A 12240-nucleotide genomic window follows, 5' to 3' on the forward strand; every position below is an offset into this window, starting at 1 on the left:
AGGAAGGAAGGCTGTAAAGGTAAGTACAGGTAATTTAAACTTCTTTACACACTTTAGACACACCAAACACACTTACCTTTGCACTCATGCACCCATCACTCACCTGAACACCGACATCGCGACCCCTCCAAGTCCTTCAACCCGACGACTCTAACCTGGCGTGGTTTGGAGCCGTCGGGAATCCCACAGGACAACCTTCAAAATAGGGATTAGGCTAAAAACTGCCTGTTAACTACCTGTTAACAGGCAGTTAATTGGCACTAATCCCTTCCCGCCTCGGGTCAGCGGGTCCCAGTGCGGGGCAGGTACCCGCCTCCTTTGAAACTTACATGGAGGTGGGTTTTGGGCGGGATGGTGTCGGGACCCCCGAATTTTGGATTTTAGCCCCCCGCACGCCTAAAAGCCCACCTCACGGCACACTGAAAATCGACCCCTATGTCTTTCATAATTTTTTAAAGATCTAAATTTTGTCACCTCTCAATCTTTCTGCAACAATAAAGAAATTTCAGTTTGGTTATTCATATCAATAGTGTACCATTGGTTGCAATTGTGCAACAATCACATAATATAAAGGAGAAAAGCCACACATCTCTTGACAACTTCCAGAACCTGATGTTTCCCAGGTGCCAAGAGAAGATGTTGGAAGTGCAGAAAACGTGGGGCTGCTTCCTGCTGTCTCCACGAGGGAGTGTCCGCACCCTGGTAAATTAAAGGTAAGTATGTGGCAGTTGTGGTTCTCTGCTTGAGTGCTACTTTCCTGTCGTCCTAATATCAATATAAAATTGCCTTTAGCTACTCTTGCCTGAATGTTGTCTAATGTAGCAATATCCTTTTAGAAATGGCGTATGCAACATTGCACAGCGTATTTAAACAACTTATCAGTGAGTTGATTTTCGCTCAAGGTCATTGATTTAACTCGGGTTGAAAATGACTGCAACACTATTACACAAATTAAATAATCTCTTGTTGGAATTTAACTACTCTAACATGCAGTTTAAGGCACATATTACAACAATTACAACCCCTGCCACGTTTGATATTTTCATAAGTTGACCAACTCCTGCCACTCTTGAGATTCTTTAACCTCCATTTGCAATGTTTAATACGTTGACAATGGCTTCTTACTTTACCACAGCGTGAGATTTAATTGAACGATGCAGTGGCAAGCTTTGCTGACCTTTCTTGATTGTATGTGTTGGGCTTTTTGTCAAGATTTGGAAATCTTGTGGTGGCGAGCTGAGTGGTTGTGTGAATGGGATCTACGACTGTGAGATGTACAGAGTCGTGCATAATACAGGGCAGGGAATTTCTTCTCATCAGTTTGCCTGCTTTACATTGCGCACTCAGCTGAATCATCTGTCTGTTGGTAGTAGGATTTTGCTGTGCCCTCACTTTGATCTGCAATGAGGTGGGGGGGCACTCCAGCCACCTTCATTTCGGGGGCTATAGAAGAAGGGCTGTGTTACCTTTGTGTGAAGAAGTGCTTCCTGACATCACCCCTGAATGGCCTAGTTCTAATGTTAATGTTATGCCCCTTTGTTCTGGACTCTCCCACCAGAGGAACAAGTTTTTCTCTATCTACTCTGATCATCTTAAACACCTCAGTTAGATCATTCCTTAAACATGGATCATGGAATTTGCTTGCTTTTGTTAGTTGGAGAGGGAGTGATGCTGAATCCTTGGATCAGTAACATTAGCAGTTGATTGGGATGGAGGACTGAGGCAGGCAGACTTAGTGACAGCAACTGTTTAAAAGTTTTTATTTAATGAAAACTTGCATATCCTTGAAGAGGGTTTTAAAATTCTCAGAAGGTTCTAGGAAGAATCTTGACCGGATGACAACAACAGCTTGTATTTATATAGCGCCTTTAATGTAATACAACATCCCAAGACGCTTCACCGGAGCGTTATCAAACAAAATTTGACACCGAGCCACATGAAATATTAGGACAGGTGACCAAAAGCTTGGTCAAAGAGGTAGGTTTTAAGGAGAAGTCTTAAAGGAGGAAAGAGAGGCGGAGAGGTTTAGGGAGGGAATTCCAGAGCTTAGGACCAGGCAGCAGAAGACATGGCTGCCAATGGTGGGACGATGAAAATCAGGGATTCGCAAGAGGTTAGAATTGGAGGAACGCGGAGAAATCGGAGGGGTGGACGTCACAATTCTGCTGGGAAAGTACCGTTCGACACTTGCTTTTCTTCTGCACAGTGCTCAATATAAATTCAAGAGCATGCCCTGAAAAGCTTTACCTTTGCAGATCTCCTGAGAGAAAAATCTAGACTCTGGCTAATTGATTTCATACTCCGAACTAAACACTTTTGAGCTATGAACGTTTCATAACATAAGAAGTAGGAGCAGGAGTAGGCCATACGGCCCCTCGGGCCTGCTCCGCCATTCAATAGGATCATGGCTGATCCGAACCTAGACTCGCGTCCACTTCCCTGCCCGCTCCCCGTAACCCCTAATTCCCTTATCAGCTAGGAAACTGTCTATCTCCGTTTTAAATTTATTTAATGTCGCAGCTTCCACAGCTCTCTGAGGTAGCAAATTCCATAGATTTACTACCCTCTGAGTGAAGAAGTTTCTCCTCATCTCAGTTTTGAAAGGGCAGCCCCTTATTCTAAGATTATGCCCCCTAGTTCTAGTCTCACCCATCAGTGGAAACATCCTCCCTGCATCCACCCGATCAAGCCCCCTCACAATCTTATAACCTGCTTGCTTAAGTTGTAGTGTTCTTGCTCAAGGTAATCCTCTTAACAGAGTTTGGGGTATGAGCTGCAAGTTATTGAAATATCTATTCTGAATGTGAAAAGAATGAATTGCTTGCATTTTAAACTTTGACTTGGGTGGATTAGTATGGTTTTGTGTCTGTATCAATCAAGTTCTGACTTGCTGTAATTTGACAAGCACAGATAGGTTTAATATTTGTGCAGGACATACCTTGCAAGAGCAGTGGGAATATGCTGTTCCTGGCCATTAAGATGCTTCTTTATTTCATGACCTACCTTTCTTTGGAACCCACCTCTTGAAAATCTCATTCTGAGAGACTGAAGTGACAAAAATAAGGACGTACTTGTTCTTCAGCTATTTAAATGCTTAGTTCTACCTGTTAAAAGTGAAAGTGTATTTGTTTCTTTTAATGAAAGGTCGATCACACCTTGTATGGGAGTGACCATATTTACAAGAAAAGACATGTTTTAAATGTAGTGCTGGTTGATTCAAATTGAAACATCTGGAAAATTATGCCATGGAATGAAATCACAGAATCCCCACCGTGCAGATAGAGGCCATTTCGGCCCATCGAGCCTGCACCGACACATATCCCACCCGATCCCCGTAACCCCTACACCAACACATATCCCACCCTATCCCCGTAACCCCACGTATTTAATCCCCCTAACACTAAGGGTCAATTTTTTATCATAGCCAATCAACCTAACCCGCACATCTTTGGACTGTGGGAGGAAACCGGAGCACCCGGAGGAAACCCACGCAAACACGGGGAGAATGTGCAAACTCCACACAGACAGTCACCCGAGGCCGGATTCGAACCCGGGTCTCTGGCGCTGTAAGGCAACAGTGCTAACCACTATGCCACCGTGCTGCCCTAGAGTCATGCCATAAATATATATGGCATGACTCCTGTTTGTATTTGGGCTATAATAGAGCTTTAATTTTAATTTGTTAAACATATCATTGTTCATGGGTCCCCAATAGTGCGTTGCAAGTTCATTAGCACGCACAGCTTTGAAGATTCAGTTCAAAGCAGGAGCTGCTCAAATCAGCTTATCTCTTGGTATAACACGATCGCTAAATCAGTAAGATTCAAGTCCAAGTATCATGCAAAGCTGTATAGTGCTCTTGTCAGACTTCATCATGTATATCGTGTTCAATTCTGGTCACCAAGACAGAGAGAGCCCTAGAAATGGTGCAGAGATAGGCCAAGGTAGATCCTCAGTAATAGAGGACTTGAGTTCTGAGGAAAGGCTACGAAAAACATGACCTCTTCAGCTTTCAAAGGAGGCAAATGAGAGCGGACTTTATAAAGAGATAGAAAAAGTTAATCCTGAGCACGGTTTCAATTTAAACAAAACAGCAGAACAAAGGAATATAGGTACAAACTGGTAAAAGGCAGCTTTAGGACTGATGGCAGGAAGCACTTCTTTGACTAAAATGTGATTAATATCTGGAATGGTCTTCTGGGTAAGATGATTGAGGCAAAACCTCTGGAGTCAGTCAAGGTGCAGTTCGATGTTAGGATGTGGGTATTTCAATGGAAGGATGAGAATGGCCTCCTCCATCTGTACTTATCCTAGTCTTTGAGAGACTAGAGAATAGGGTTTTCTTTTGCTTCCACAAAATGGTGTGCATGTTTTATACTTTTCAACATATTATTGTATCAAACAGCTCTATTTTTAAATCTTGTTAATAAGGGGTTTTAAGATAATGGAGATAAGTTCAGGTGCATGGAGCAACATAGTAGTAGTCATGGTAGGAATTTGGGAATGTATGTGAATATTGGGTCAGGGTGAAATAATGAATATAAGTTAATTATCCAGGGGATTGCACATGATTCTTTTTGGTCAAAGTAAAACATCTATTTTTCGACTTCAGTGTTTTATTTATGATTACTTGTTACCTTCAAGTGATTAAAAATGCTGTTACATCCGCAACAAATGCAAGTTGTAAAGATTCTGTTTTGAAAGAGTGGGCTCAGTAAGCTGTGGTGTTTGCATGCCATGTGGCGTGCATATTAGGGCTGAAATAGTCTAGGATCTCTTTGCATTGTTGCATTTACAGGGATATTAGAAATCTGGGGATGTTTTGTTTCAGCAGGATTATTAGCAATCTGGGGATTTTGGTGATGCATATTGTGTAAAGCGTTTTATCAGCTTAAATGCTTGTAATAGTTTATAATTCCCTGTTGGCACAGTTGGAATATATGCATTCCAGCAATCAGCACCCAGACAGAGTATGCTTGCCAGCTGATTCTGCTCCGACCTCATGGTCTAGTTTTCCTGCTTTTTGCTCTCGTTTCAAGTTTCTTTTCAGATATATTTTGGTGTGTCCTTTGCCTTTTGAGTGTTTACCCCCCTTGTAGCTCATTGTTTTTGTCTTATTCTTTGTCCTGTCTTGCTTTTCTGTTCTCCGTCTCTCTGACCGGGATAGCCAAAATATTTCCTTTTATTGGTGAGGTATCTAATGAAAGTCACTTAATTTATTTTTGTAAATTAATACTTTTTTTGATGTATCCTTCATTATAGTGCTGTGAAGTTTAAGGTGTGCTGTGTATTGCAAAAGCTCTTGAATGTTGAAGTGACATTTAATGGAAAAATGCATTGAACAAATTCGAGTTGGCTTTTTTTTAATGTGATGGTAGTAAATGATAGATTCTTCCAGTCACATTGTTAGCAGATTTATATTAGAGAACAGCATTCTTTTCAGTTTTTTGGCACTAAATAGCAGATGTCGAAGTAAATTAAGAAAGTATAATCTGAGTGCAAAAGTTCTGTTATGGGTATACTCTATTTCTAAGCATTTTTAAGCTGTACTCTACCATAGCAACGTCCCGCTGGAAAGGAGGAAAGCTCCTTTCATGTGACTCTCATTTAAGTAATGGGCTTTGCACAGAAATGAGTCATCAATTTTGTAATTTTGACAATGGAAAAAGATATATACCTGCAGTATTTTTAACTAGGGAAAATTCAGCTGGAGTGCCTGCTTTTGACTGCTAAAGTGACCCCGCTAGAATGTGTTTCAGTGGATGTTGAGTGGCCAGGACTATACTCAGCTGTCCCATCCCCATCAATGGTCAAATAGTCTGTCAAAGCTCACTGGGCTGATGGGTTTAAAAAATGGCTACTTCAGTGACATGTCAGCGAGCTGCCGGTACCAGCAAGAATTTGTTCTTTTGGGGGTTGGGGAAGTAAGAAAATGGACATCATTTGAGGTAGAAAGGATAATACTAAGACTGTGTCAATATTAATTTAACTTTTAAAGCTTATTGTAAATTGACTAAATTTGGCACAGTAAACTTAATTGTTTATATTGCGTATAGTAACATGGGCTTGGATGTGCCGCAAACCATTTTGGTGTGTGTTACTGTCTTTCGCCCATATGGAAACTTATCTTTTTAAAAATTCATTTATGGGATGTGGGCGTCGCTGGCAAGGCCGGCATTTATTGCCCATCCCTAATTGCCCTTGAGAAGGTGGTGGTGAGCCGCCGCCTTGAACCGCTGCAGTCCGTGTGGTGAAAGTACTCCCACAGTGCTGTTAGGGAGGGAGTTCCAGGATTTTGACCCAGCGACAATGAAGGATCGGCGATATACTTCTAAGTCAGGATGGTGTGTGACTTGGAGGGGAACTTGGAGGTGGTGGTGTTCCCTTGCACCTGCTGCCATTGTCCTTCTAGGTGGAAGAGGTTGTGGGTTTGGGAGGTGCTGCCGAAGAAGCCTTGGTGAGCAGTGCATCTTCTAGATGGTACACACTGCAGCCACGGTACGCCGGTGATGGAGGGAGTGAATGTTTAAAGTGGTGGATGGGGTGCCAATCAAGTGAGCTGCTTTGTCCTGGATGGTGTCGAGCTTCTTGAGTGTTGTTGGAGCTGCACTCATCCAGGCAAGTGGAGAGTATTCCATCACACTCCTTACTTGTGCCTTGTAGATGGTGGAAAGGCTTTGGGGAGTCAGGAGGTGAGACACTCGCCACAGAATACCCAGCCTCTGACCTGCTCTTGTTGCCACAGTATTTATGTGGCTGGTCCAGTTAAGTTTCTGGTTAACGGTGACCCCCAGGATGTTGATAGTGGAGGATTCGGCGATAGTAATACCGTTGAATGTCAAGGGGAGGTGGCTAGACTCTCACTTATTGGAGATAGTCATTGCCTGGCACTTCTGTGGCGCGAATGCTTCCTGCCACTTATCAGTGCAAGCCTGAACGTCGTCCAGGTCTTGTTGCATGCGGGCATGGACTGCTTCATTATCTGAGGAGTTGTGAATGGCACTGAACACTGTGCAGTCATCAGTGAACATCCCCATTTATGACCTTATGTTGGAGGGAAGGTCATTGATGAAGCAGCTGAAGATGGTTGGGCCTTGGACACTGCCCTGAGGAACCCCTGCAGCGATGTCCTGGGGCTGTGATGATTGACCTTCAACCACCACAACCATCTTCCTTTGTGCTAGGTATGACTCCAGCCAGTGGAGAGTTTTCCCCCCGATTCCCATTGACTTCAGTTTTACTAGGGCTCCTTGATGCCACACTCGGTCAAATGCTGCCTTGCTGTCAAGGGCAGTCACTCTCACCTCACCTCTGGAATTCAGCTTCTTTGTCCATGTTTGGACCAAGGTTGTAATGAGGTCGGGAGCCGAGTTGTCTTGGCGGAACCCAAACTGAGCATCAGTGAGCAGGTTATTGGTGAGTAAGTGCCGCTTGATAGCACTGTCGATGACACCTTCCATCACTTTGCTGATGATTGAGAGTAGACTGATGGGGCGGTAATTGGCCGGATTGGATTTGTCCTGCTTTTTATGGACAGGACATAACTGGGCAGTTTTCCACATTGTTGCCAGTGTTGTTGCTGTACTGGAACAGCTTGGCTAGAGGCGCGGCTAGTTCTGGAGCACAAGTCTTCAGCACGACAGCCGGGATGTTGTCGGGACCCACAGCCTTTGCTGTACCCAGTGCGCTCAGCCGTTTCTTGATATCACGTGGAGTGAATCGAATTGGCTGAAGACTGGCTTCTGTGATGGTGGGGTCCTCGGGAGCAGGCTGATATGGATCATCCACTCGGCACTTCTGACTGAAGGTGGTTGCAACCGACCTGATGCAATAAATTGTGGTAGAAATTCTTGGATAAATGTTTGTACGGTCTTTTTCTGTTATACCATCAATTCTAGACAGAAAAGGCATCAAGGGGTATGGGGAGAGAGCAGGAATATGGTATTGAGATAGAGGATCAGCCATGATCATATTGAATGGCGGAGCAGGCTCGAAGGGCCGAATGGCCTACTCCTGCTCCTATTTTTCTATGTTTCTAATTCTTACTTCATTTTCTGTTCCTCAGCTAGTACATAAAGTTATTGCAATGATGTTAGTTAATTTTGTGTATATTTTATAATGCAGCAGATTCCTTTTTTTGTGTTTACCAACTCTTGGCAAGGGACTTGAACCCACAGCCTTGACTTGAGCACCTAATCTAGATTGACATTTTAGTGTAGTACCGATGACGTGTTGCAATGTTGGAGCTGCCATCTGTTGGAGAGACATTAAACCAAGTCCCTGTTTGTCTTTTCAGGTGAACATGAAAGATCCCATTTCAGTTTTTTGAGGAGGAGCAGGAAGTTACCCCCTGTGTTCTTCTGGCCAACATTCTTCCCTCAATCAACACCATAAAACACATTAACACATTCATCTTAATGCTGTTTGTGACACCTTTTTTGTGCGCAAATTGGTGGTTACATTTGGCTACATAACAGCGATGACGCTGCGTAAAGTAATTCCGTGGCTGTGCAGCGCAGCGCTTTGGGCATTCTTGTTAAATGGTGTGATTTGGTGAGGGATGTTTCCAAAGAATGACAAATTCTGGCACAAGCACAATCGGCCGAATGGCCTCCTTTTGTGCTGCATCATTCTACGATTCTATGTGTGTGGTTGGTATTTGTCAAATGATGCATATATGACGCAGACTAAAGTTCTTAAAAAATCTTTGTAGGAGACCAGGTGAAGAGATCACCAGGAAGTGATGCCTATTGAAAGTGGAAGCAGTGCAGCTGCACGGCAGGTGAAACAGAAACGTAAATCCCACACTATCTCCATTAGAAGGACAAACAGCTCTGAGCAGGAACGTGTCGCATCACAGCGCGAAATGCTGGAAGGACAGGTAGTGTAAACTAATACTGGTTATTGGAAACTTGGAGATTGTGATGGTATCAGTGCTACTAACTGACCGATTTTAAACTCATTGGCTATTGTATTGATTCTGTGATTAGAAATGCATTAAAAAAAAAACAAATATTAGTTTAGCTCCAAAAGGAAGAATTAGCTACTGGCCAGACCTGACTCTTGCTTGCACGTGCTGGTAATACACAGCAGATCTGTTGCCATCTGAAAAGATGAAGAAACAGGTTAAAATTTTGGGTTGAAACCCTTCATCCCAACCTGGAACATTAACTTGTTTTTTTTTTCTTTTTTCAGACCCTGAAACTGCTGTGTATTCCCAGCGTTTTTTGTTTTTAATCCTTGACAGCATTTTTGTAAGTGATGGATGTTAAATAAAGCAGTGTGCAGAAACTTAATGGAGTGACCTTGCAGCAGATTTTGAGTGTAATGCCTCCAACTGCATTTAAGGTTAAAACGCTAAACACCGTGTGATCTTGCTGTCGTGTGCTTTTTATGTTGAGTGTTAAATGGGTTATGTGCATCCTTCTTAAACTGTTGAAGTATTGAAGAAAAAGCTGAGAGAGGGCGAAATAACCAATCTCATGGCGATTACAAACAAATGTATCTGCAATAAATGAATGGAAGAAACACATTGCACTAAAATGCCCAGACAAAATATAATTATGCAAGAAACAATATTCTAACTTCATCACATTATGTATGAATTAAATGCATTGTATCAATATTCATTGAATTTGACACATTTAATTTGTGCGCATGCACAAAAATATACCTTCAAAGTTAAATATTTGGGAGTGGCTTAATTAAGTCTTTTATTCTAACTAAGCTTGATAACAATATTTCATAATGTTGTAGAAATGGGTATAATCCACTTAATAGGTTTCATGTACTGGTGTATAATCCTGTTAAGTATAGATTTAATGTGGGCTTTCTCAGTAAAAAAGCAATTTTATTGGTGAAGAACCTTGTAATTGCACAGATTAAGGCACTGGTTAGAGTTGTACACAAATGATTATTCCCTATTCACAAGACTAGAAATTAGGTTATTGTTTGATGGTTGAACATGGGTGTGCTAGGCATCTTATACATGAGTCATTGTGGTGATTGGTTCTATAGCTCACTCTGGGAAAGCACGCACATCTGCTCTCCTAGCCCGGTTCCAACCTGCTATCGGCTCTGGGCTTCCAGCAACACTTGCCTCTGTCCTGCTCCCAGTTTTCTGCTCTCATTTCTCTTGCTTCTACATCTTTTACTCCCTGTCTGTGCACAGTGGTGGCAGCATGCGGAATAGTCAGTGTGCATGTAAGTCAAACTTCCTGCTTTTTTTGGTGACTGAGGTATCTTTTGCGTAGGTCATAATGCTATTCTTTAAAGGGGTATCCTGTGTGTGGGCCACCTTATATGTTGTGCATATGTGGCAGAATTATCATTATTAATGATGAGAACGGAGGTGGAGAGTGTAGAACTGTACGCTTAAATTTACATTTATATTGTAATAGAAATTAGAAGTTGTCATTGAAACTGGAAAAGTACTGGACAATTAATGGGAGTAAATTATAACAGTCAGAATTGTTATGCATGAAATAGTATATTCCTGTTCTCATAACATTAATAATTTTTACAGCTCAATATGTACATGATGTATATTATTTTGAAAGTGATAAATACCTGGGAGTGAGTTGAGTCTAATTGAGGAATTTTGATCTTTTAAACCAGTTTTATATATTATCACCGCCCACTTTTGGAATTTTAACCTATCATTCCCTCCAAGCTTTTGTTTACATATTTTTTTTTTAATGTAAAAATATTGCCATTCGTTTTCTTGCTATTTGTAGGGAGCGATGATGTCGGCTGTCTGTGAGGAAGTCTGTGTGCAGTCAGTGGAGGTTGGTGTAAATGTACTGAACGTGGCTAGAGAGCTTTGGTGGTGTGCACGTTTTAATTTTCTTTTAATTCCTTAAAGTGAATGGCCAATGCTCATGAAGATCACACTATACAAACATTCTTCCTGATGTTTAGTAATCTAGCTTTTGATGAGCATATGCATTTTGTTAGTTGCTGATTCTAGAAGTGGGAAGAAGCCAAGAGGATGGGGAGCAGGGGTGATGAATTAAACTTGGTTGATTACAGTAATGTATGATAGTTTTGAAGTGTTATTTTCAAAGTTGCTTTTGATCTGATATGTTCAATGGGTAATATAGTAGATTCACATAGATGTAGCCCACAATTATGGGAATATAGACTATTTTGCTTGTTGTTCCCATACAATACAAAAAGGCTAGGTTACCACTGATCAAAATCTTGACCTGCATTTGTTACTAAGCAATAATCCTGTCAGGAAACATTAAGCAATTACACTGCACGGCAATAACAGACTCTCATTTGTACGACAAGTTCTCAATAATAGCTTGTTCATTTCCACTAAATTGGTAACACCTTTTTATTGCTCCACAAAAAGGGCTGCCCTGCTCCTGCTTCTCAATCAGCAGCACCTCGATTTGCTACTGTTACACCATTCGTGCAGTGGGTTCTTCATATTAAACCTCTTTAAGCTGCCCTGAAGTTAGTTTTTTTTTCTCGGCTCACAATAGTACATTGACTTTGGTGGCACTCTTGCCTCTGAGTCAGAGGTTGTGAGCTCAAGCTGCACTCCAGGATCTGAGCAGTATTTTGTGGAGTATTTAGGGAGCTCTGCATTGTCAGAGGTGCTGTCTTTTGTATAGGACGTTAAAATGAGGCATTGCCTGCTTGTTCATGCTAGCTTTTTGAAGAGCAGGAACAATGCTCCCCTCTAATTTTTGTTTCAAAGTACCACGCATGTGCAGTTTTTCTATTCAAAAGCAGCACACCGGCTGCGCGGGACCTGCTGAGCGCACCAGGCAGCTAATGGGGAATATTGAGCAGGAAGTTCTCTTGGTGTTCTGGCCAACATTCTTCCCTCAACCAACACCATCCAAAACAGATCATCTGATTATTTGATAGCAAAATACTGCAGATGCTGGAAATCCGAAATAACAACAGAAAATGCTGGAAAAACTCAGCCGGCCAGGCAACATCTGTGGAGAGAAAATAGAGTCAACGTTTCGGGGCAAACCCTTTGTCAAGACTGGAAAAGCACAGGAAATGAAATAGATTAAAAAGCCAGGCTGGGAGAGAACAAAAGAGAAGTGAAGAGACATTAAGAGGTATTCAAAACGAGACGAGATGGTGATAGGACTAGTGGAGACAAAAGACGGCTCTAGATTAGGTGTGAAATGCACTGGCAGAATGGGAGACAGCTGCCATGTGGGAGAGGAAAAAAGTGGGGGGGGGGGGGAAAGGGCCAAAACAAAGGTGTGG

At 42.1% G+C, this 12240-nt stretch overlaps 1 protein-coding gene across 1 annotated transcript in view; it reads left to right on the forward strand.

Annotated features, from left to right (window-relative positions):
• wdr37 (WD repeat domain 37) overlaps nt 1-12240 on the forward strand; it is a 154847-nt gene that overhangs the window by 2744 nt on the left and 139863 nt on the right. The window contains 2 exon segments of the mRNA XM_085987595.1: nt 8714-8881; nt 10737-10787. Coding sequence (XP_085843721.1) covers nt 8744-8881; nt 10737-10787 — 189 coding nt within the window. The 5' untranslated portion in view covers nt 8714-8743.

This window comes from Somniosus microcephalus, chromosome 5, assembly GCF_052327205.1.
Source record: "Somniosus microcephalus isolate GS21.2 chromosome 5, FLI_Smic_1.0, whole genome shotgun sequence".
NCBI lineage: Eukaryota > Metazoa > Chordata > Chondrichthyes > Squaliformes > Somniosidae > Somniosus > Somniosus microcephalus.